Source organism: Mustela erminea, chromosome 16 (assembly GCF_009829155.1).
Source record: "Mustela erminea isolate mMusErm1 chromosome 16, mMusErm1.Pri, whole genome shotgun sequence".
Classification (NCBI taxonomy): Eukaryota; Metazoa; Chordata; class Mammalia; order Carnivora; family Mustelidae; genus Mustela; species Mustela erminea.
Genome location: NC_045629.1, coordinates 27433158 through 27460895, shown reverse-complemented (window position 1 = coordinate 27460895; position 27738 = coordinate 27433158). Strand labels below are relative to the sequence as shown.

At 34.4% G+C, this 27738-nt stretch overlaps 1 protein-coding gene across 3 annotated transcripts in view; it reads right to left on the bottom strand.

The window, feature by feature from the left end:
* The window catches only part of HNF4G (hepatocyte nuclear factor 4 gamma), a 123642-nt gene that overhangs the window by 9594 nt on the left and 86310 nt on the right, over window positions 1–27738 (bottom strand). For 2 of the 3 annotated variants that reach the window (XM_032316644.1, XM_032316645.1), the window contains exons 3-8: window positions 17305–17489; window positions 14199–14370; window positions 9472–9566; window positions 6144–6250; window positions 3942–4097; window positions 998–1085 (exon numbers count right to left, since the gene is read on the bottom strand). In XM_032316644.1, the coding sequence (XP_032172535.1) occupies window positions 998–1085; window positions 3942–4097; window positions 6144–6250; window positions 9472–9566; window positions 14199–14370; window positions 17305–17489 (803 nt within the window). The remainder of the gene's footprint in view (window positions 1–997; window positions 1086–3941; window positions 4098–6143; window positions 6251–9471; window positions 9567–14198; window positions 14371–17304; window positions 17490–27738) is intronic. The other variant, XM_032316646.1, reaches the window with a different exon arrangement.

The window sequence follows — 27738 nt, the reverse complement described above, 5'->3', positions numbered from 1 at the left end:
TATTCCAGGACCTCAACTCTTTCAGTAGGAAACCTAATTTAAAAGGTAAGTAAGGTGTGGGGGATTGGAACAATTACTTAAGGAAAACCAGAGCTTTCCCTTCGTGACTTATCCCTCGTTCAACCTGCCATCCTACTTTTGCCTCTTCCAACACTGCTACTTAACTATCAGAATTCTCAGACACAGTCACCAAATTATTATTTTTAACTTAGGATTTTGCATCATACTGTTCGCCACGATATCCTAGGAAATAAACATGTTCCTTCACGTGTATAAAACAATATAATGACAAGTATTAAGTAGACACTGAAGGAGTGTGAAACAACACTGAGACTCCAATAACGTGGTCACACAGATCACTAACTCTTTGTCCTGTAATGATTTAAACATAATTCAATATTATGTTTATTGAGCAACAGCTCACTTTTATTTTTAAATTTTTCTCCTTCAGTGTCATTGAGAAATTATTGACATATATCACTGTATAAGTTTAAGGTGTACAGCACAATGATTGGATTTACATATATTGTGAAATAATTATCATGATAGTTTCAGCTCATGTCCATTTTCTCATCGATACAATAAAAAGAGAAGGAAACAAAATCCCCTTGTGATGAGAATGCTTAGAATTTACTCTCTTCACAATTTGCCCACATATGATACAGCAAGTGTTTATAGTCCCCACGTTGTTTGCTGTATCCTTAGTATTTATTTAACTTCCAACTGGAAGTTTTGTACCTTGTAACCACGTTCTCTAATTCTTATTTTTAGATCTCAATGCACCCTGAATGTCTCAATGCCCTCTAAACTTCCTTGCAATCAAGTCAAGGAAAAATAGGGCCTTGAGTGAGGACACAATCAATTAAATCTAATTTGTAAAGTAAGAGTACCATTAGACAGTGTCTATGAATTCTTGGTACATACAGAATAGACCCTGTATAAGGATGAAGCATGCATAATTTCTTCTTAAATTAAAAAAAAAAAACAAAAAACTTACCCAAAAGCAAAATGTCTTTATACACCATGGATCTCTTCGTAGCTCCAAGCAGTAAATGTTCCCCTGCGTGAGCTCTCAACAGTGCCACCTTAATGAAAAATTTCAAATTTAACAATTAATTATAAAATATGATGATTAGAAGATGGTATAATATGTATCTGATTAACTCAGCGTTCTTCAAGCCTAGGACCTTTTTGTTGTTGTTGTTTTAATAAACTGTAATATTCATTGAGACCTGCCATCATTAAGCTTTCTATTTTTCTATTTTACCATGTCAACAGAGTTTTACTTTTCAAAAATCTAGAACTTCCAAGTCAACAGAAAGGAAACAAACCACCACCACCAACAACAAAAAGCAGAAAGAAAAGTATTTTAGGATGAAAAAGAATCAAACAAAGCAGAGTCCAAATCCTGGCTTGGTCATGTACTATCTGTTCAACCTTAGATAAGCTCACCAGTATGCTTTGGACTCTTTTGTTTTCATCTATCAAATGGAGGCAGTGATAAAAAATCTCCCAAGTATAGTGAGAGGACTATGTAAGAAAGTATATGTAAAACACACTCTGTTACACATAATAAACTGAATAAACAAAAGCAAGGGAGGACTTGTGAAGAGGACGGGTGATCTGCTTGCTGACACTCTCTAGACTGAACCTCTAACTCTTTGCACTAAGCTCTCAACTGAGCTCTATGCATATACTCAACTGCCTATTTAACCTCACCACCAGGAAGAACAGGAAGCATTCCAAATATAAAACATCAAATTAATGTGTCTCCAACATCTTCATCGTCTTAGTAAATGGCCCCATCATCCAAAATACTTGTTCATGTCAGAAACAAGAGTCCATTTTGATTCTGTTCTAATTGTACAGCAAATCTAGGCACTGCTTCGCCATTGCTCCCACCCCCTGTGGAGCCTTTGTCATTCTTGATCTTGCCTAGCCTGAGCTAATAGGTATGCCTGCTTCCTTTCTGGTTCCTCCATCCTAAATCCTTGACAGAGCTTCCCAGAACATATTTGCAAGATAATAATCACTTAATATCACTCCTCTGCTGAAAACTCTTCACTGGTTCCTCATTATCTTTACGATAAACCCCGAACTCCTTAACCTTGGCCTTGCTTTGCCCCCACCCACTTCTCTGGTTTTATCTTTCCATATCCCTTGTTCACGTTTCTCCAGGCACATTATTCCTACTTGCCTCAGACCCTTTGAACGTGATGTTCCTGTCCCTGGAATGCTTTGCCTGGCCCCTTTTCATTCAGGTCTCAGGAAAAATGTCTCATCTCCAACTTAATGTATGTCTTCCCATTCCACTCCAGTTATTCCCCAACTCATTCCATTCTATTTTATAGAATTTATCCCCACCTAGAATTGACTTACTCATAATCTGTATATATTTTATTGTCTGTCTCTCCCAAATAGAGTGCAAACTTTATGAGAATAGTGTGCAATCTGTTTTTTTATTGCCAAATCCTCACAGTTCCTAAAACTGAAATGTAGTCCTACTAAGTATTTGTTTGATGAATTTTCTGAGTGAATTTCACTGATCTAGGGTCAGTTTTAAACACTGTTAAGTGGAGATAATAACATTTATGCCAGAGCTCCTGAGAGGACTAAATAAACTAATGTAATATATAATGCAATTGAAAGCTACTTCTATTAGTGACTTAACCATAATGGACATTTGCCAATCCATGGCTATTAATGTTATATTGTTAGTATTCAAGTGTCCTTTGGTAAATACAAACTCTTTCTGGCAGGTTACTGGATTTTAATTTTCCAATTTTAAAATCACTGTCTTCATAAACAAGTCAGCAACTTTTAAAGAGGAGTGATAATAAAAATATAAAACTGATAAATAACATAACCCTACTTATATGGCTTGAGGTGAGACACACACGTATGTTTTAGCAATTTAGCATTATTCATTCTGAAATAACCTTCCGAGCCAAGCTATCTTTATGATATGTCAATAACCCTGACTCACACCAGGAAGGCAGTTACAGAACATTTTAAGAATGATTTCAGATTTCATAGCACTTTTTTCTTTTTTTTTTTTGGTCGCTATGTGAAATGCTGTCTTAGAAATATAACTGCTGACTTCCTATGATCACTTTTCATTCTGGTTGTGTAAATATTTTGCCCTTCCTGGATTTTTTAAATAATCACGCACCTTTCCCTTTGATTGTTTCTTTGTTTTTGAGTGTTAGTGGTAAAGGGCACTGATCAGAAGATATAAAAATATATGCTAGGTATACATACGATGGTTTACTCAATGTGACAGAATAAAAATTTTCCAACTACTGGCATCTACAAAATATTATTAACTACCCAGATGGAAGCATTCAAAATGAATGTGAAGTGAATAATCGTTTCATAGACTACAAAATTAAAATTCTTAGCTATTAATTAAAATGTCTTAAGGTATATTACAAAATATGAAAATATATGTAATAGGAAAAGATTATTATATCTGAATTCTATCTCTCTGTATATTTCAGAGTATGATTCTAGAGATACTTTTTGCCAGATATATTCTTTTTATATAGTGAACGCTAGAATAAAATTGACAACATGAAAGGCAAAATTTTACGTTAACTGAATAAAGTGCCTACAAAGACACCAACATAACCTATGTGGTTTCTGTCTATGAGTGGTCTGGTATTTCAGTAAAAACTAAAGCTTTTTAAACTCTAGGAGGGAAGAATCCTGTCTTCCTCAACTTCACCCAATAAAGAAATCTGCAGGACCCCTAAAATAGAAGTTAAATAGATGTGCCTTTTGAGAGAACAAGGTGAACGGACAAGAAAACCAATCTTTTTCTCATAACTGAATCTTTGTTAAATATGGTCAATCTACTATAAACATAATTTAAAAAACACAAAAACATAGCCAAGTTCGAAAAAAATTCCAAAAGCATTCATGACATCTTTTAACTATACCTGGTCATCCAGTGGCAACTCACAGAAGGCAGGAATATATTTAGCCCATTCCACCAAGACGAGGAGCTGTTGTTTCATGGACTCACAGACATCACCGATACTTGCAATCTTCTTAACATTTATGTCAGTGCTTGAGCCCGGGCTGGAGACTGAGATCTAGCATGAAGATCACATTAATTTACCATTTAAAATAATAATGAGCAGTATTTCTCTTTTTTCTATGACTGCAACAAGTACACAGCTTTGAAATGGGCACTCTCATTGCCACAGTATCTTGCGATACACAGAACATTTTAAAATTGAGACAAACATACCTATCAGTACGAGCTAAATTGTAAACATTCACTGCACAGTACTATGTTCTGGGAGCAGTGCCTCTTTTTACAGGCAAAACCATAAAATAAGTTACTCAACTTCCAGGATATCCCTAATTCAAAATGACTATGCAAAAAGATATGCCATAGTCACATGAAACATGCTCTGTGATTTAATTTTTATGGAAAAAAAAATGTTTCCAGTGGATACAGTTTACCAAACAGGAAAAACGATTTAGAAGAGAAGCCAGAACTAGCAATGTTGCTGCATGACACGGAAACCCACCAAAGTAAAATTAAGAAACCAACTTTTGACTCAGCAACATTGAGAAACTTAACCTGTACTGAAAAAATTTTTCAATTATATATAATTTTGAACTATATAAAATATAAGTGGTTTTAAGATGTTTTTCTGCTAAAATTGCTTTCTAAAAGTTCTTATAAACTTAATTTTTGAACATATGTGTGTGTGTGTGCGTGTGCGTGCGTGTGTCTATCTATGCGTATGTCTATTTCTTCACAGCCTCCTAAGCCATTCTGCAACGCTCTATAGGATCATTAAGTAATCAAGGATTGATGATAATGGAGATGTTAGGCTCATCATACCACCCTCGTGCTATCAAAAATGAAAGTAGTTGCACTGACTCATTACAGAACCTGATTAATAGTTAGCTATTTCATAATTTTTTATAATAGAAAAATATCATTAACTTTTCTCATGGGGCAATGGTAAAATAAACTGTCTTCAAAAGGTTTTCTTATTCGATCTTTTTTTTTTTTTTTTTTTACATTGACCAGTTTATCATAAAAAATACAATTCAGGAAAAGCCAAATGGAAAAGATGCACAGAACAAGGTAGGTAGGTAGGGGTGTGGAGTGGTGGAGAGCATCCATGCCCTCTGCGGGGAAATCACTTTTCCAAAATGTTGATGTGTTCACCAACCTGTTTGTTGTTCAAGAGTTTTTATAACCCAGTCTTCAGCCCCCTCTGTTCACAGATAGCCAGTGGGTGGGGTTGAAATTTCCAATCCTTGAATCCCAATTTGGTCCTTCTGGGACCCACCCTATGTCACCTCATTAGCATAAGCTCTGGAGAGGTCCGTTGGAGATTTTATGACTAACAAAAGGCTCTCTTATCACTCAGGAAATTGCAAGGATTTTAGGTCTTCTTCTTTTTTTTTTTTTTTTTTTTAGTAGGCTCCACGCCCAGTGTGGAGCCCAACATGGGCCTTGAGTTCACAATCTTGAGATTATGACCTGAACTGAGATCAAGAGTCAGATGTTCAACCAGAGCCACCCAGACGCCCTTCTTCGTTTGATTCTTAAATGATTTATTTTTAGGTATACAACTAATGACAAATAATTTTAAACTTTGGAACTGATATTCTCATTCCAGAAATTTAAGATAATAAACTCCTTCTCCATTGGTTTCTGGATTCTGGCTCTTCCCTTAAATACTTGTTTCCAAAACGGATGCCAAGGTGGATTCTTTAGTTCAGAAACCATTTTCAAAGAAGGAAGCCCTGAGGATAGGTCTCAACCAAGCTTCCCAAAAGTCACAGTAACTGATTTTACAGACGTAATCAGTAAAGCAAGCTCCTGTCCCCAGAGGATTGTGCTATGCATTCAGTATTATAAACCAACCTTGTAAACAAACTTTCATTTAACAACATTAGACTGAAATACATTGCATTTTTCTGTTTAAAAATAGGAAGTTGTCCAGGAAGAGTCAAAATTAAGTCAACATTTCACCTAATATTTTCAAAGTAAAACTGTAGTTCATTTTAGAAGTGAGCCCATTTAAATGAACTTAGATTATTTTTGAATTACGCCTAAATAGACATTTGATTCTGTTGGACAGGACTGGGTGCTGGAGTGCCGCAGGTACCTGGCGAGACCGAATTTCTGCTTGAGCCAGTGTGTTAATGGAGGGGATGTTGCTGCCATCAAATGTGCTTCTTCTGGTGCTTATTCTATCCCGTTCATTTTGCACAGCTAGGAGAGAAAAATCACAGTATTCATTGGTCAATTCTTTTCACTACATGTCAGGAAATACAGTTTTAAATTCAAAAGTAATAGTATAAAAAGAAAGAAGGGTTTACGGGGCAGAGGGGAAACCATGGTATGACTGAGGCTATTTTTTATTCTGCACCACTTTTAAAAAGAAGGCCAAGCCTGTCATTAGATCTCATAAAATATTGCCTTTTGAAACTTCGTGATCGTAGGCGTGTCAGAAAGCATTGGGTCAGTCAGTTCAACCATGCAGTATCTGTGATAGGATGGTTTTTCCATTCTCTCAATGTTAATAAAACTGTAAGATAAGTAGAGGAAGAGTATCGCCTGTGAGATTGCCGAAGGCAAAGAGTATATCCACCATCAGAAGATAGGAATCACAGATTTTGAAATTTCCGTTTTTTGTTTTTTTTTTTCCTCAAACACTAGGAGAAATGGAAAATGAATTTTATTTAGGAAAGGTGATTTTAAGCTTGCAATCTCATGATCTCTTATGAAACAATGTGCTATTAAACAATAATAAAGCAAAAGTTGCAGGAAGAGGTGTCTCCTGAGGAGACTAAGGTTTGAACATCAGCATTTTGGAAGGGCGAAGACATTAAGTATCAAATAAAAAGCTTCTAGGAGAGAGCTAGATCTACTTGTTTCAGAAAGGAAAGGGAAAGTAATGTGTGTTTCTGAATTCCTTACTGAAAACAAGACTTTATTTTATTTATTTATTTTTTAAACATTTTAGTTATTTAGTTGACAGAGAGAAAGCACAAGTAGGGGGTGTAGCAAGCAGAGGCAGAGGGAGAGGAAGAAGGAGGCTCCTTGCTGAGGGGAAGCCCAGTGTGGGGCTTGATCCCAGGACCCTGGATCATGACCTGAGCTTAAGGCAGATGCTTAACTGACTGAGCCACCCAGGCTCCCTGAAAACTACATTTTTAAATGTAAGGAAGAGTGAGAGAGAGAGTATTACCTTGTATATTTGTCATATAAAGAATAATATAAGTCAAATATCAATGTTAGATATTTTACTTATTTTTTTAAAGATTTATTTATTTATTTTGAGAGAGAGTGAGTGAGTGTAGAAGTAGGAAGGGCAGAGGGAGAAAAAGAGAGAATCTCAAGGAGACACCATGCTTTGGCTCTGACATGGAACCAAAACTCAGAGTCCAATGCTAAACTGACTGAGCCATCCAGGTGCCTCTCAACGTTAGGTTTTAAAACTTAGGAGGTAAATATATCTTCAGTTAACCAAAAAGAATGAAAACAAGGCCTATCACCCCTAAATTACTTAGATCAATGCTCTACCCTGTTCTGCTGGAGAGAGAAGATATAAAACTACTAGAATTTTTAATTAAATTATTCTTTTATTAAAGAGATGCACCAATTTCTATGCCAAAAGCTACTATCTTCCCCATACTTACTATTAGCCATGAAGTCATTAATTTGGAAGAGAAAATACTGGACTTGGCTTTTAAGAGTGAGTAGTGTTGAAGCTGGGAATGAATCATTAATATTTTATCTTAAAATCATATTTACTGGTAGCTTACTCTTTTTTCCCCACAGAAATGATCATTGATTTTCAGCCTAAACTGACTCATATGGAAATGCATATGTGGAGATAAAAAATTAAAATGTAAGCTATGCTTTAGTGAATTTCATTTACATGATCAATGCTCAGAAACATACCAAAAGATATTGTGAACATTTGTAATCTTACTGCTATCATTTTTAAAAAATATTTTGTTTATTTATTTGACAGAAAGAGATCACAAGTAGGAAGAGAGGCAGGCGGGGTTGGGGGGGAGAAGCAGGCTCCCCACTGAACAGAGAGCCCGATGAGGGGCTTGATCACAGGACCCTGAGATCATGACCTGAGCTGAAGGCAGAGGCTTAACCCACTGAGCCAGCCAGGCGCCCTGCTGCTATGATTTTTAACATAAAACCATGCTTATATAGAATTCTATCCAACTAACCTTGGTATTATGTTATTACTGTAAATAAGAGAAATATATCTTCAGAAGTTACTTCCTAATCTATTTAGAAAAAACTAATGCATTATTCTATGAATGGTAGGAGACATAATTTAACTATTTTTTAAAGTAATTTTCTTTCAAAACCTGTGAATTTTTAAAGGAAATAGAGGATTTTTGACTTTCTTATACTTATGTAGGAGTAGTGCTGGGGTTCAAATAGAAATAGATGAAACTGATTGACAAACTATGTAATAAATCCTAAAAACTACTAAATATTGCCATTAGAAATAAGTCATTTTATAATGACAAAGTGCTTCTCCTTTAATTTTGTAAACTTTATTTTGCCTTCTTTTGGAGACTAGTAATCCAAATGAAACTAATGGAATTTAGGTCTCTTTAAAAATATTATGACAAAGAAAAAACTAGCTATGTTCAAGGTAAGTTTGATATACTTTACATTTCTGTAGTATTTAACTTGATTTTTTTTTTAATGGTTTGTCAAATAGTTCTGAAAAATATTTCTTGGTATGTAATAGGCATAAGCATGTGAACTGATAAGCATAAAATACTGCAGTGGTTATCTCCTGCCAAATGTCTACATGTGATCAACAGATTTGTTTCCAAATTAACCACAGTTAGAATGTAGAATAATATAATCAGATTATTTACTACATTTGAAATGAAATTAAGAAACAGAGTATGTGGTCCACTGTCTCTGTTCCTCAATGGAATATAAGCTCCCTGAAAGGAAGGACTCTTTTTTCTGTTATGTTTACCACTGAAGCCTTAGCATCTGCAACAGTTTTTAGAAAGAAATGCTCAATAAATATTTGCTAAATAAATAAATCAATGAATAAAAAGTTAATATTCAATCAATGTTTATGAGATAAAGATATTCAATTATTATTGACAATAAATGTGTGTTTAAAAGTGAGGTTTATAATTTCAACCTATTAAGAGATTTTGCCATTTCTCTTTTGAACAGGGTATGGGGATATTATTTAGATAATACTTCTCTTTCCAGGTATAACACAGTAGCAGAGGTACTAGTGTCTGGAATCAGACAATCATCAAAGACTGGGTGTCAGTGTCCTTGGGTAAATTCTTAAACTTAGGGAATTAGAGATTCCTCACTGAAGAAAATCAGAATTCACTTGAAAAAGTTATGTGAATGCATGAGGATATATGTGTATAACAATTTCCACCAACAGTTATCATTATTATACTATGTATTATTACCTTCTTTTTTCATTCCTGCTCTGAAACACTTTCTTAATCGACAATATCTGCATTGATTCCTTTTGTCCTTGTCAACAACACATTGCCGACTGAACCTAGAATATCAAAGATATATTAATTTGCAGAAAATTGTTTACGAAACAACAAAAACAAAAACAAACACACACAGATAAACAGATAAACAGACCGAGTGTATATATGGTCAAATTTGGCCCAACAGGAAGAATGTGTGAGAACAGTTACCTGCAACTTTTCCAGTCTAATGGTCAGCATGTACGTGGAAATACAAGCCTCACTTCTCATGCAGTCTTTATAACAAAATAAAACTGAATGATATTTGACTTTTCACCAGTATACACACTATACATTATCACTCCTATCCTGAGTTGGGAAAGCCAAACCTCCTTTAAAAATCCTTGGCATGTGAATTCTAATTGCTTATTGCTAAATGATTTCAGTGTAATGGAGAATATATCAGAACTTCATTCCTCTGCACTTTCATGCTTTTCTCTTTTAAATATCCTTCTATTAATTTTAAATGTGCCTCAAATGCAACCGAAATTTACTCTAACTGCCAAATTACATATCCAGAGGTGAAAACAACACTGAAAGTATGGTCTCTGCATAATTAGGTACTATCTCACAACCACTAAAATGACTATAATCAGGGAAAAAAAGAAAAAAAAAAACAGACAATAACAAGTGTCAATGAGGACGTGGAAAAACTGCAACCCTCATACACAGCTTTTGTAATATAAAATGATGCAGCTGTTTGGCCAAAAGTTTGGCAGTTTTTAAAGAAAAGTTAGATGTTACAGTTAGCATATGACCCAGCAATTCCACTCCTAGGTGTATACACAAAAGAAATGAAAACATATGTTCGCTCAGAAATATGCACACAAATGTCCAAACCGCCGTGATTCCTAACAGTCAAAATAAAGGGACAACCCAAAAACCCATCAGCTGATGAACAGATAGATAAAATATGGTATACCTACACAATGGATATTATTGTCTGGCAATGAATGGGAATGGAGTACTGATACATGCTATAACATGGGTGAACCCTGAAAACATATTCGAAGTGAAAGAAGTCAAGCATACCTGAGAGATACTGCTGTTTTGGTTTCAGGCCACCACAATAAAGCTAGTATCATAATTAAGTGAGTCAAATGAAATTTCTTGGTTTCCCAGTGTATATTAAAGTTATGTTTACACTATACCATAATCTACAAAGTGTGCAACAGCATAGTCTAAAATACCAAAGTAATACCTTAATTAAAAATATTTTATTGCTAAAAACTGCCAACCATTATCTGAATGTTCCAGGAGTTGTAACCACTGATCACAGATCATCATATAACAAATATAATAATAATAATGAAAAAGTTTGAAATATTGCAAGAATTACCCAACTGTGACTCACAGACACAAAGTGAGCAAATACTGATTGGAAAATGGCACCGAAAGACTTGCTCAACACAGGGTTGCCACAAACCTTCAATTTGTCAAAAAAAAAAAAAAAAAAAAATGCAATGTCTGTGAAGCGCAGTGAAGTGAGGTGTGCTTGTAATTTAATTTCTATCAAATGTCCTGAAGAAACAAATCTATAGAAACAGAAAGTGCATTAATCATTGCCTATCATTGCAGGGGAGGGAGTTAAGGGAAATGGGGAGCAACAGCTTAAGGGGAGGAGGTCTCTTTACAGGGTGATGAAAATGTTTTCAGTTGGTTGTAGTGATGGTTGCACAACTCTGTGAACATACTCAAAACCTGAATTAAACACTTAAAAAAATTAAAATGTATGATCTCTGGAATTAAATGTGAGCTTGATTTCCAGTCCACCATTCACTCCTGATGGAACATTCCCAAATTAATTTACAACTGCCAAATTGGAAGGACTTTCAGCAAAAAGTTGTGTGCATGTAGGGTAAATATAAATCATAGACTTTGGAGCAAATATCAATCATATAGTAAAATAATAGTATTTCTTCCAAATTGTGTCATAAAATTACCCACATCCATATGTATTGGTATATTACTGATTATTTGTAATAATATCAATACCATTGATATTGTATCAAAGCCCATTGATGATACAATGTACACTGTATCAGTATTACAAATATCAATTTATAATAACTGGTATGTTACTGATTATTAATGATGGGAATAAAAGAACCTACTGGTGATCTACAAAAGAAGATAGTTCTTCTCAAAATGATGGGTAGCCACTTTGAACTGACTGAATATAAAATCTACTATAAAAGAACTGAGCTGGAAGAGAGGTATTTTTAGGATGAGGAAAAAGAACTGTTCACTTGGGAATTCATGGCTTCAGGAGAAGGAATCCGATTACCAATAAATAAAAGAGGAAAATACAACTAACTAACAATAATGCAAAAACTGAATAAACATATTGAGCACCTTTTGGGTACAAGATCCTGGTGTAGGGATTAAACAAAGGAATATGACCTGTCTCCTCCATTCGAGGAAACTATAATCTAACAGAGTACACATACAAGTTTACAAACAGCCATAATAAAGAAAACATAATGTGAAAAATATTGAAACAACAATTTAAAAGTGGTTTAGAGGGAAAGCCCAACTTCAATGGGACAGAAGAGCTAAAATAGAAATAAAATTTGTACATCTGAGGAAATGGATAAATTTGAGACCAGCAAAATCTGAGCTTAAAAAACCTTTACATTCCTACACCTTCATTATTATAATAAGTATTTACCAAATGGAAAATCACAGCATTTTTTTAATACCAAAATATATAAAGAAGGCTAAGTTGGCAGCAATATTCATGATGAGAAGGTATGAGTCGTCAAACTGTACACGTGGTGGGAATATTTTTTAATTCCAAAAATTGTATGGGAGCACTCCTTTCTCACTTTTCTCATACAGAAAGGGAAGAAATCTTGAAAGCCAATGGTGCTGATATTTTGATTCTTAAAAGTCTTTGTTGGATTTAGTTGTTTGAATCACACTATTTTTCATATATACGTATTTCATCTTTAACAGAACATATGACTCAAAATATATTGTTTACATTTTATTTTGTGTTTATTTTCACTGTTAATTTTGTAAATTTTGTAAAAGCACTGAATATTTAATGTAATCATAGAGAAAATGTTTTTAATGAGGGAATCTACATGGTTTATTTTTTTATATCTAGAGCTTTAATGTACATAAAAGCAAGACTCATGTAAATGTATTTTTTTGTTTATCAAGAAGATTTTAAAGTAGATGATTTACTTTTTTTTTTTTTTAACCAACTTTAAGCCCTCCTGGAAAAATTACTAGAGAACATTAGTTAGGTATTTGGAGAGTTATACATTAGCTTTTTCCAGACCCTAGAAATCAAATGGCGTCATATTGTAAGGGAGATTAACTTTTTCCCAAATGTCCAGTTTGTTCATAAAATAACACAGCAATCCTATACATGCTACTCATCAGTAGAGCAAACACTGATATTTTTATGTTAGCATCAGTCACTTTTTTAATAGTCCATATTTCATACAGATGTAATCTACATTCCAGAACTGTCATTCTGAAGATTCAAGGTGGAGTATCTAATCCTAACTTGTACTACAATGTTCACTAGATATTTTTGAAGCCTACTAGAAATATGTGACATATACAATAGAGTTAAATATATTTTGGACAAAACATTGAATTCAATGGCAAAATTGTGGCATGAGAAATACACTTAAAATTTTAAGACTGAAAATTTAAGCTCACTCACTGACTTTGACAAGCTACCAAAATCATCCACACTTTTATAATTGTGTTTGAAAGACTCAGGAAGTAGAGATGTTAAAAAGAAAATCAAGATGCAGAAAAACCCCCAGATTGTGAAACCATTTAAATACAGATTTAAACAGGTCCACTGGTATATGAACATGTGGTAAAACAATAAAGAACAAAAGGAAAGACAAACACCACAATTCAGACAGTAGCTACTCTGGGAGGGAGGACAGAAACAGAAACCGATAGAGGAGGTGTGTTCACTAAAGGCTTCGACTATATTGTCTAGGTTGGATGATAAGTATGTGGATTTTTTTATATGTTTTATAAGTCTAAAATGTTTCATAAAAAAGAACCACCTGTAGGAATGTATCCTGCATACACACCCACATACCCATACTTTTTTTTTTTTTTAAGATTTTATTTATTTATTTGACAGACAGAGATTACAAGTAGGCAGAGAGGCAGGCAGAGAGAGGAGGAAGCAGGCTCCCTGTTGAGCAGAGAGCCCGATGTGGGGCTCGACCCCAGGACCCTGGGATCATGACCTGAGCTGAAGGCAGAGATTTTAACCTACTGGGCCACCCAGGCGCCCCCCACATACCCATACTTTAAACACAGCTTACAGATTTTTTTTTTCCATACAGACTTTGTTTGTATGCAAATTCTGACTTCTTAGAAGATTTTATTTATTTATTTATTTGAGAGAGCGAGCGAGAGAACAAGAGAATAAGTGAGGGAAGGGGGAGAGGGAGAGACAGAAGCAGACTCCATGCTGGGTGGGGGGCTGGACTCTGAGCACAATCTCAAGACCCCGAGATCACGACCTGAGCTGAAATTAAGAGTCAGATGCTAACTGACTAAACCACACTAAACCAGGGCTCCAAAAGCCCTGATTTTATCCCTTACTTTTGCACGCCATTTTGAAATGCCTCTAAAGATAACTTTCTCCAAAGGAGCATCTCAAGTACCTGCAGGAATAAACATGACTCTTGCGTATGCTGCGTCTGAAGAAGCCCTTACACCCATCACAGCTTGATGCTCCGTAATGCTTTCCTGTTGCTCGGTCCCCACATATGGCACATAGGCAGTTGACACCATTGTCTGTGGTATTCATACTTGAGGTCTCGGGAGCAGAGCTATCTGTTAAAGAAAAAGCAGAGTAGCCTTCAAGTTAATACTAAGTATTTCTTATTTATATTACCCTACTAATTATTCACAGGCTCAAAACAGTTCATTTCCTTGACCTCTTGGAGCACACTAAACCACTGGCCACTTCTGCCAGTCTCCATTCCAGTTTTCCCTCACATATTTCTGAAGATTAAACTTCGGGACACCATAGGTCTAAGTACCCCCAAATATACTCTTTCCTAGGGAAAACCCATTTGGTCCCATGATGTTAAATATCATGTATATGAGAGAAAAATCCCCAGATTTTCTCTCTAGCCCTGATGTCGTCTGTGGGTATCAGTTTGAAATGCCCAAATACCTTTTTAACTACTTCACTTTAAAGTTTAATAGAAGGGGCGTCTGGGTGGCTCAGAGGGTTAAGCCTCTGCCTCTGGCTCAGGTCATGGTCCCAGGGTCCTGGGATCGAGCCCCATACCCGGCTCTCTGCTCAGCAGGGAGCCTGCTTCTCCCTCTCTCTCTGCCTGCCTCTGCCTACTTATGATCTCTGTCTGTCAAATAAATAAATAAATAAATAATCTTTAAAAAAAACAATAAAGTTTAATAGGAATTGCCAATTAATGTATCAAAACACAACTCTTCTATTTTTCCCCTCAAATTTGTTCTTCCTTCAGTCTTCCCTATGTCAGTCAGTCAATGGTTCCATCCAGTACCTTGGGCCAATAACCCGGTGGTCTTCATTGGATTCTCCCCGTCATTGTTCATATCTAATCTAATACTAAGTCCATATTTGAAATACATATCGAATTCACAACTTTTCACCCTTTTACCATGCTCACCCTTACCCAATCGACTATACTCTTTCCCCTACATTACTGCAATAGCCTCTTATCTAATTTTTCTGTTTCCACCCTTGCTTCCCTGTTTATTACCCCAAAGTGCTCTTGGAACAAGAAATGCACATCATTATTAGTCTTCTGTCCCTAACCCTCAGAAACAGAATAAAGCCTATGCATCTCAGGCTTGCTGTAAAGCCTTGTGTGTCAAAGCCCCCTCCCACCTCTCTGACTCCATTACTTGGTACTACTTTCCGTCCTGTTCACTGTTCAACAATGTCGCCTTTTTAACCTCCTTCGAGTTGGCAGCTTCCATCTCTGAATCTTCACCTTTGCTGCTCCTGCCTCGAAGGAAAGTTCTTCCTCAAGGATGTTTTTGAACTGGTGGTCTGATTTCTGCTCCAGTCTCTCACTGTCTATGAACTATTCTCTAAACACATCTAAGAGTCCTCCTTCATCTGCCCTCCAAGGAGAATCTAGAACCCTAATTATTTTTTTTAAAATAACTACTTCATTCTTAAACATTATGTACTAGTCTGTTCATTTACCACCCCCTTTCCCTACAGAATATAAACTTCATGATGTTAGAGAACTTAGATCTGTCTAAATTCTAACATAACAACTCATCATATCTTGAATATAACAAAAGATAAAATTAAAGTCTGTCATGTGTCAATTATATTCTGTGAAAACACATATATTCTGCTTACTAATACTTCTGACAGACATTACCATATATAATTTCGTCAAGGAAAACCTTAATGAGAGTATGTTTAAGGGTTAATCATGTGATGTTACGGAGTTTAACGTGAGGAATTTTTCTTTTTGGTAACATAAACAAAATTGGTTTAGAAATAAGACAGAAGTGTTAGGATTGATTATATTCTAGATTTATGGAAACAGGAAAAAAATTCAGCTCTTGCTTCCAGTTTAAAGTCAAAACTTACATATTGTTAACAACATTATTTCAAAACAAGTTAGACAACGCAAAAGTCAGTTGTGTTACATATTTATGCTAAATCTGTCCTTATTTAGTAATACACAGTCTTTTAAAAAATCATGATTCTCTGGAGACAAATATACTATTAAATATCTTTAATCAAATCTAAACCTAAGGAATAAAAATGGTGATTTCCCAAGATTTGCACTAAGGGTTTCTTTTAATTCTCTTCGTGCTAAAATTTCAGAATTTATCTTCTAAGGATTAAAAAACATCTTCCCACTAATAAGCTGTTGTTTATTATAAATATAATGAGATTAGCAGTTGTAAAACTGAAGAGCATAGCAGAACGTTGCCCTATCCTGAGTAGAAGATACATTCTCAATCCCGAACTATACCACACACACACACACACACACACACACACACACACACACACACGTTTTTCAAAGTATACATAATTACTAGATTTAAGGTGTTCTGACAATTATAAGTAATCTTGGACAAGACTTTTACTTGGGAAAAACCTAAATACAAAGTCAACAATAAACTATATTATATAAAGACCTGAACTCTAAGCAATCCATGCCTTATTTGAAGTTAAAAAGTTACAGTACATAAATACCAAGAGATTTGTGAGGCTAAACATTAGCTTGTCAAGTAGTAAAGTTATAAAATAAGCCTTTATTTCCTTTCATACTGGGTTCAGTGCAAAACTTAGAGTAATTTTAAGTGAAGTTTCTCATCAACAGCCATTGAGAACTGAAACCACAGGAGGAGGCAACCAGTAAAAGCCTCCAGCGTTCTGTATGTCATTTTAAATACCGCATAGAAAATGTACTTCACAGCCAGTCTGCCAACGTTACTTACCACTGGGATTTACAGTAAATAAAGTAACTTCTGAAACTGTTCTTTTTACCTTAACTGGCCTATGACAGAACTCTGAGGTCACTTTGTTACGCGAACTAGACTTTTAAAGACTCAACATAAATGAGCCATAACAGTATTAACTTAAATTTTGTGAGGAAATGCAAAAACTCAGATACATAGTCTTAAAAGCCAAGCCCTGGATTCTTCAGCAAGGAGATACAGAGCGACCACCTGGGAAGCTCCGTTCTTACCCCTCCCATTATACCTGCTTTCCTTTATGTCTACAAGTAGATGAGGACTCACCATTGGAATTATACAGAATCTGCATAGTTTCAAACTCCAAAGTTGTGTAAGTTGGGTCCAATACTTCACTGTAATTTGCCATCTCCATGTCCAGTATCGGTTCTGATACCCTCATCATTGACTTAGAAACACACATACAAGTGCCACCACAGGCCAGCGTGTGTGATGGCTGCTGGGCTTTCAATCTGTGAGTGATAATCCAAAGTTAACTGTTACTGTTAACAGTGACTTACGTGGGAGGAGCTGTAAAACTGTAAACTCCTCTGCAGGCCATATTCTGCTCATTTCTTTCTCTTTTATGGCATACGAAAGCAATTCCTTGTGATAATCTTGGAATGCTTCATGGAATCACCTTATCTGAAGTGCTTAGTGGACGAATATGATTTCCTAAATTGATTCCCAGTAGACAATAAATGATGTCATTAAGTAGTTAAAAATAGAAAAGACAATCTCTCGGGTTTCAAGTATTTGTAACATGATTTATGCCATGCAAGGGGCTGAAATCACATACCACATGTTCTAAAAAATGGGATTTTACTGTTATAAATCTGATGCCTAGACTGTAAGTTAACACTTAACATAAGCACTTAACGATTTCCATTTTTCTTACTGTACAAAAGAGCTAACTTTGTTTATGTTGGGGTAAAACATCTATAATTTGAAATGACAAGGATTTGTGATAAATTACAGTAGTAGCCTGGACATAACCCTAATATGGCTGGACATATTCTCCTTAACTATCTACTTAGGAATCTGTGTCCCTTGAATGTTTGTAAACTTCCCAAGGACACAACTACTATAGTTGCTAGCACGTTGTAGGCATTCTATAAAAATAGCTACATGAGTAAGTTTTCATTTCTTTTGACTTCTGATGCTTACTACATTCTAGGCACTGAACTGAAATAGAATTATCCCTAACATGTGTGGACCTATCCATTCCCATCATCAACCTCTAATACCTAGCATCTATATAGCACAGTATACCTTTTACACGCACACGTGGCAAGGGACATTTAGAATTTGGGGAACATTTAGAAGATAGGATTCAATGATTATATTTTACTTCTGAGAATACATTTATTGATTTTATCTTCCAAAAAAGAATTTCAGCCACATTTACATTATAAAGTCAGAATCTCATTTCCTATGTTTGTTAAAAACTATGGCAAAGTAATAGTTCTTATTCAACTTCTTAATACCATAAACCTTGTGAATATTGTATGTTAGAAAATTGTTACATTTTTCATCTAGGAAGCCCAGCCTCTTAAAATATACTCAAAACAATGTGAAGAATTTGTGAAGAAAATAGTGGAGTCATTTTAGCAATCAGATTCACTAATTAACTCAACAGTGATCACTGAATAGTTCACTTGCCTTCATATTCTGTAGCACTCCTAATTGCGAAGATCGTATCTGAGGGATACATTTTAGGGACTGATTCTCTTTAGTGAAGGCTAACTGTATTTATTCAGTTTTTGGAGGTGTGGACAGCAAGAGAATCCCGTGGTTTTCGTTCGCATGAATTAGTTCTCACTTGTGAAGAAGTAACACAGACATGTTTCCTGTGTGAACCAAGGCAGTGAATTGTGCATAGCTCACAGTCTTTCTCGTCTATGTGGTAACTAAATAAGGCTGAGGAATATCACCCATAAAGGTGTCCCAAAAGAAGGAAAAGAAGAAAAGAGAAAGGTAGAGAGTCATTCATTTACAGAACTCAAAACACTAAGAAAAATGTGGATATAGCTCAGAAGAACAGTGCTGTCATAGTTTATTGTTCTACTCCATCCTGCATCCCTGGCGGGGGGGTATCACTATTGGGCCAGGGCATTTTCCTTGAAGGGGGAAGGAGCTACACTTCATCCCAGCACAGATCCTCAAGCAGTCACTAGCAATTAATCAGAGCTGGCTTTCAAGATGAAACCTGTTTCCCATCCATGTTATTGTAAATTATTTTTTTTTTCATTCTATAGAGTAAAAACTTGAGAATTTCCAGAAGATAAAGCAGATCCAAATAGCAGGCATATCACCTCAAGTGGGTAGTTTGTCTTCCTAATGATACTCAGATGTGAAAACACCCACAGCATCCAGTCAGGTTCAGTCCAGTGAAGAGAAAACTCTTTACGTTCTATATTCTTGAATAAATTACAAAGTACAGTAGAAGACTTCTTGTCTTAAGTGCCAGGATTGGTAATTCACTGAACTCATTCAGCAAATAAAACAATTAGGACAGAAAATTGTGAAAATGGTATATCCATTCTTAATAGCGTTTTCGACTTAAATGTATAAAATGCTGCTGTTTTGTTGGCTAACCAAGACTTCTTATTCGAGTAAGTACTCACTGCTTGTGATTTCTTACTAAATTTTTTGTTTGTATAAATCTCATACACTGCCTTTGATGTCTATTTTTATTTTTTAATTGAGGAAAAAGTCAAAGCTATCAGTAAAACCTAAATGCAGAAGCCTTTTAAAATTTTATACTTTTTAAAAATACTTTATGGGCGCCTGGGTGGCTCAGTGGGTTAAAGCCTCTGCCTTCGGCTCAGGTCATGATCTCAGGGTCCTGGGATCTAGGCCCGCATCGGGCTCTCTGCTCAGCAGGGAGCCTGCTTCCTCCTCTCTCTCTCTCTGCCTGCCTCTCTGCCAACTTGTGATCTCTGTCTGTCAAATAAATAATAATAATAAAAAAACAACAAAAAAAAACCTTTAAAAATACTTTATATATTTTAATCCACTTGCTTTTATCCACTTCCAAAGTATCCACTAGGTTTTTGTTGGGAAAAAAAAAATCTCTTTTAATACTCAGGCTTCAGTAAATTATGCAATGTTTAACTAGAAGGTGATGAAATAAGAAGAGCAAATGACATAACCATGCTACATAACAAATACAATTGACCTTTGATAACTATATACAGTTGGTCAGATGGTCAGGGGACACTGCAACACTTTTCCCAATAGCCAAGATGGAAAAAATATAAGTGTCCACAAATGGATGGACAGAGAAAGTGTGCCATACAATGAAATACTATTCAGCCTTAAAAAGGAATAAACTATTGATACACACTACACCATAGATAAACCTTCAAAACATTATGCTAAATAAAATAAGCCAGTCACAGAAAGAGCTACTACATGATTACACCAATATGAGAAATCTATAGTCAAACCTACAGATTCAATGAGAAGAACTATGGTTGCCAGGGGCCAGGAGGATGGAGAAATGGGGAGTGATTAATTAAAAAGTATAAAATTTCAGTTAAGCAAGAGGAATAAGCTATAGATAATCATACAGCATTCTGTCGATAATATTATACTGTAAGTTAAAAATTTGTTAAAAGAGTAGATGTTAAATGTTAAATGTTCTTACTAAATTAAAATAAAATAGATTTATGAAGAAAATCATGGGGAAATGATCTACCTTAGCAGTAATCAGAAAAAATGTAGAATAGAACAGTTAATGGTACAAACAAAAAAAGGTGCCTACTACTTAAGGAAGTCAACCTACTCTGAAAACTAATTAGTATGTTCCACAAAAGGAAGTTCAAAACCTGAGTTAACTCAGGGAGTTGGCTAAAGGGAGATTAGAGTTTTTCTTGTATTGATTTTAACATGAGATAGCTTGTTAATTACTTTCGTATATGACCAATACCTCTTCTCTACTTCCAAAATTAATTAGGCTAAATTGAGAATATTTTTATTTGCTTAAAAAAAAAGTAGGAAAAGGACAGCAAGATGGATGTGAAAGAAAAGAAAAAAAAAGGAAAAGAAGAAAATGTCACAGAGAAAAAATTTTAGTCATGGTTACTTTTGGATTTTTAATTATGCATCATAATCTGAGGAAGTATAACATTCTTTAGTATTTTTTTGTGTTTTTTATGCTATAGTGATTGTGGAATATTCATAATTTAGGATATGTGATTTTTGGAAACGTGCATAGCATAATTGAACAAAATAAAATTATATAATTTAATTGTATAAACCTTAGCTACATAAAACATTTATGGTATTTGTTTGCATATTTTCACATTAAAATTCAGGTATTTTCGGGAAAAAGACAGATGGACACCACACAGGGAGTCTTTCATTATTGCTTTACCAAGTACTTCTTATGGGTAAAATTCATTAAGGCTACATTAGATTAAAAGCTTAAGTAGTTATTAAGAGAACTATATTAATTTTATGCCTAGGTGATAGAGAAATAATTATCCTTAAATAAATGGAACTTACTAAACCCTACATTCAGCATAAATTTATGAGTACTTTTAAGCTTATTTCTAAAGGTTTAACTGGGAAAAACATCAAAAATTCATGCTAATTCCTAAGATAGTAATTTATAGTAAGTAGCATATATTTGCTAACGTAGAATTATATTAACTTAATCTAGATCCAAAAATATAGTACATGTGATAAACTATGACCTACTGAAAATCTCCCTTAACAGAGGTCACTTTGTAGTATATGTTCTGTAAGCTGAGCAAAATGTTAGTGTTATCATGGTTTGTGGGCCAAGATGTACCTTCTTAGCCCCAGTGTAGGGCAGTTCACTCCAGAGAGAAAAACACTATTAGTTGTAGATAAAAGGTCAATATTAAAAAGCATAACTAATATTCCTGAAAAATGTTTCTCATAGAGCAATGGTTTTCTAAACCGACATGTGAAATATTTATTTAAATTTCTTTAGAGCAACATAAATGAAAACTATATGGTGTTTAAAGAAGACAAGAACTCAGTTCACTATTGACTATCCAAGATAATAGCAGAAACATTTCTATCTTATCTGTAAGACTATTAAGTCTGTTAAATTGTTCTATATTTCATATTTAATTTAATCATTCCTTCATAGCATGTTTTAAAATAGAAAACAGGCTAATAAAAATCAAGGTTATTTTCATAAAAGAATTTTCATAAAAAGTATTTTTGTTTTATTAACAGGTTTTCTATTTTAAATTATGAAAAATAATTTTCACGAAAATAATCTGGAATGTTAATATCCATATTAAAACATTTCATTTTAAAGTTAGAGTTAATAAACTTTTTCCTGTAATCTGATTTCTTTGAGGTTAATTTTCATTACCAAAAATACCATATTAACCCCAAAAGCACATTAGTAGTTTCTCTTGTTTCCATATTCTACCTTTTCAAGTATGAAGATTAAATAAATGTGATCCCTAAAAGTTAGATGAAGAATAAAAACTATCCACATCAATGGATAGTTTTCAATGTAAGGAAACCATTAAGTGGAGAATTAAGCATTCATTTAAAGCAAAGCTACTTTTCACTTTTCAAAAATAACTTCATTTAAAAAAAAGCATTATTTTCCTTGCTGCCACTGTCTTGACCTAACTATCATTCCTCTTGAAATAGAAATTTTGTCTCTTCTCACACTTTAATGAGGGAAACAAGCATATTAAAAAATTAAAACAAACAAAAATAGACATTTTAATCTTCAAAGCAAGTTGCTATTACTGACGTGCAAAGAAAGAAGTTTGGCACTGGCTGTAATGATGGGATTCTATTTTCAAAGAGCTTCATAAATCCTTTCTTAAAGTCCAGATTATATAGCATTTTTATATAAACCAAAACAATTCTCCTTGTCTTTTCTTTCTTCTTTTTCTGATGATCATGCAATGATCAGAATGACGACATGACTTGCCTAATCAGTCATTCCCAACATTAAAAAATGTCCACTATTATTATTTTTGGAACACACCTCTATCCTAAAATTGATGAAAATTTTTCACACTTAAACTGAGCTTCTATAGATTTTGTTTACATATTGTTATAATTCTCTGTGAATAAGTATAATTATCCATAGCTCACTGTTCAATTTACATTGCTCTTTAATTCATGACTATAGCCCAAGGAAGCAATTGTAAATCTTTATTTTAGATTCACCATTTATCTGATCAATGCAAATAACTCCCATCACTACTAAAAAGTGCCATTTTATAGAAAAATCTAAGTACACTGCACAGAGATAAACAGCATCTTATGAAATAGCTGAATTTGTTTAAAAATATGTTACTATTCTTTATAATATGCACAACTGTCTCAAATATTCATATTATTTCCTTTTTTCTCATTAAAAGATCAGATAATTTAAAAGCAGTTATATAAATCAATGTAAAGCCTAAAACTAAAGAGTAGAGACTGTATTAGCATGAAATCAGTTATTGTTAGGATAGACCAAGGGGTACTGCACAGCCCAGACATAAATGTAACCAAGAAAACATTCTGAGGAACAGGGGAGAAGTGATAGGAGAAATCTGCATATATTAAACCTGCCTTCAAGGTCAGTTGCCTTGTGATTCAAAACAGACTCTCCTTTTCAGGAGATAAGGAGCTGATTAGTACTAAATTATTAACTGAAATATAGATTATACTGGTAAGGAAAATAAAAAAAGTCTGGATATAAGGAACGTTAGGATTCGACAGTCACTTATTTCTGCATTGCCTTTTTACAATGGGTATTACCATTGTTGCCACTGCAAACTCAGCGAAGTTAGTCAGAATATTCAAGATTGTGGTGGCACTCTGATACCAAAGTTGCTGCATTATGCAAAATGAAGAGAAGGGAGTTGTCAGTTTGGGTCAGTACCTATTTCAAGTATGTTCTGAAGAGGTATAATATTTAATAAAAATAGCAGCAGTTTTACTATGCTGAGTGCAGTTAGATTTGAACATTTTGAACAAATGTACTATGACTGTAAATTTACTATCTTGGAGCCCAATCTATCCATCCAGATATCCATCCATCCATCCATCCACCCCTACCTCTATATAAATATGTAAGTTACTGTTTCGTCATTCAAAAAATGTAGTAACACACCATACACACATAAATGCATGCTCAATATTCCTCTTTCAAGCTTTTTTATATACACAGGAAGAACATATTAACGTGACTTCTTTTTTTTAAAGATTTTATTTATTTATTTGACAGACAGAGATCACAAGTAAGCATAAAGGCAGGCAGAGAGAGAGAGAGAGAGGGAAGCAGGCTCCCTGCTGAGCAGAGAGCCCGCTTTGGGGCTCGATCCCAGGACCCTGAGATCATGACTTGAGCCAAAGGCAGAGGCTTTAACCCACTGAGCCACCCAGGCACCCAGGCGCCTTAACATGACACTTAATTTAGAGAAAACTAAGTAATATTTGCCTCTCCATTTAATAAAGGTAGTTATACTAAATTTATTTCACCTCCTTTTAAATAGATTTTTTTTTTGAAAAAAGCAACTGATTTTTTGAATATACCATAATGAAGTGTTCCTTTTGTAATAAAAACACAGGACCAAATTAAAATGATATTAACAGGTAAGCTCGTGGCTTTTAGCAAACTATTATTTCAAAATTAAAATAACAGGCTATTATCGCTCTCAAGTAAGTAATTTGTACTTTTTTAATGTTTAACTTATACATTAGGCCAGTGATTCAGAAATTTTGCTGCACAATAGAATCATCTGGAAAAGTTTTAAAGACCACAAGGCCCAAGTTGCATCATATGTTAATTAAATCAGAACATAGGATGGAGTCAGGTATCAGAGTTTTTTTTTTTTAATATTTTATGTATTTATTTGATAGAGAGAGAGATCACAGATAGGCAAAGAGAGAAGAATGGAAGCAGGCTCCCCGCTAAACAGAGAGCCCGAAGCGGGGCTCGATCCCAGGACCCTGGGATCATGACCTGAGCCGAAGGCAGAGGCTTTAATCCACTGAGCCACCCAGGTGCCCCAGTATCAGAGTTTTAAAAGATTTGTAAGTGATTCCAATGTGCAATGAAGTCTAGAAACCACTGCTTTCAGCTGTAAGTTACTCTTTATTCACTATTCATTCAAGTTACTCTTTATTCATTATTGTATCTCTAGGGCCTAGAATATTGTCTGTCACATGAGGAGTCTGCCACACTCCCCAAATACTTACTGAATGTATTAACAAAATACATATGTGAATAATTAACTTTGAGACAGGAGAGCATTTATATTGAACACGTAAGTACATTTTGTATGCCAAGCACTTTTCTAGTCACTGAGTATTTTTACATAAACAAAGAAAATCCCTGCCCTCATGAAACTTATAATCACATAATAATAATAATAATAATAAATAATAAACTTATAATCACATAATAATAATAAATAATAACAACAGCAGCAGCAATAATAACAACAATTTATATCTTTATAAAGAGATGAATAATGAAAACCACTTTCCACTGGATCCACAAAGCTGGACTGAAAAATGTAAATCTGTTTACCTGGTTTGCAGGTAAACAGAAAGAGGTATAAACCCTCCTATTCACTGATTCTTCAGTGACTGTCTTATTTTACACAGTTGTGTTCTCTTAGGAATTTCAGAGGGACAATACTGCAAAAACTGAATTGGGAAATAGAACCTCTGCTCCTAGGAGAAATAGAGGGTTAAGTACCTGTGAGCCTCTGACCAGATTTTTATCAGCCAATTTGCAACCTTGGTTTATGTGGGTTTCTGTTTTAAGACCCCTCATATTCATTAACATTGAACTTGTAGCCAACAGCATTATTAACTCATGCCTGAACGAAGCTTATCTAAAACATATTTTTCAGAGTTCTTGCATTAGGAACACTAGACAGTACTTTAGTACTATACTTAAGAGTCATTTTAAATAGCAAAATCACCAAACCAAACCAAACAAAACACACACAAATGAGAAAACCATGGCATTAAATATGTTGCGAAAAGGACATTTACTGGTATGAGAGCTGAAAGAAGGCGGCAGAGCACTGCCTGGCATGATCTCAACCAGGCACAAGCTTATTGAGCAACTCGTACTTTTCACCAGTCAGCAGATCCAAGAATGCCTGCAAATGGACCTTGAGTATTGATTTTGAGGTTAGAAATATACAGTAGTAAGCAGGCATATTTGCAATCACGGAACCTGCAAATAATGAAGAACCACCATACATATGTATATGTGTTACTGAGATTTTCAATATGCAATAAAAAGCAAGATATTCATTGGCTGTGTAACATATTAATTATACATTGAAACAAAGAAAATTTCCTGAGTATTACAAAGTCCTTTGTAGTCTTTCATATATATATATATATGTATATATATATTTCTTAAATTATATATATAATTAATATACTTATAATATAATTATAATATAATTATGTAATTATATATGTAATTAAATAAATATATAAATTTCTTAGATTAAATTTTTAAAAATCTATGCGACTATGTTTCTGTTATAGATATTTGGGCTTAAATGTAAAGAAACAATTGGTATGTATTAATAAATCCTTTCCCTTTTAGGTTTGTCCATTTTTGTTGATATAATCTCTTAATGTTTGTTATTTGATACAAGAAACCAAATAATAACCTTTCAATTCTAGAACCCTAAAAGTAAGAAACCTAATTCTAAATATCTTTAGTAAGAAAAAAAAAAAAAAAATCAGCCAGATGCACCTGGGTGGCATCGTTGGTTAAGCGTCTCGCCCTTGGTTTTGGCTCAGGTCGAGCCCAGAATCAGGGTCCATGCTCAGCTTGGAGTTCACTCAACTGTTTCTCTCCCTCTCCCTTGTGCCCTTGCCCCCAATATAGATAAATAAATCTTTTTTAAAAAGTCAGCCAGTAATTTCACTGCGATACTGGAATGTGATAGTAAATGGAATGTTTGTTCAGGTAAATACTGTTACACTAACATTAATGAGGGTAATTTCACTTTTCAGTGATTAATATGCATCATGATAGCAGAAGTATTTTCTTCTAACTGTTCTCCCTCCGGCTGTGGAAAAGAAAATGAGAAAGAACAACCAAATTAAGGTTAGAAACATAGGCCTCTGGAAAAATTTAAACAATGAATATCTGTAAAATTTAAATAAATGAGTATTTGTATCAGAATACTGGGGGCAAAGATTGTTTTGATTGTTAAGAGCACATCATAATAAGTTTTATGGTATTACCACTGTATTTTAAAATGAGTAAAAACTAATATCAAGTAGAAAAAATATACAGTAAAACTATATAGTATCTGATCTATTTTTCACAGAGCTTAAGCTTATACAGTTTTGATAGAACTCTTGAAGAGAAATAAATTTCTAGAAGCACACTGTCAAGGCTTGGACAGGTTCCAGAAGGGGCTCAGACAAGTGACGTCCTTTGAAACTGAAGTTTCATTAGCTTCCCTTGAAATCTAACCCCGACTTACCAAATACAATAACTGTTTTTATTTAAATTTATATTATCCTGATTTCTCCTTTACCTGTGGGGCAACTCCCTCTTTTTCTCTTCCTTATCTACCTCATAAATGCTCATTTTTTAGCTTGCTGCTCTTCTATTTTCTTTCAGAATCTCATGCACTTAAAATTACCATCACTATTTAGAAAAATAATTCCAAATTTTTTTGAATTTTTTATTAATTATTTTTATTAACATGTAATGAATTATTTGTCCCA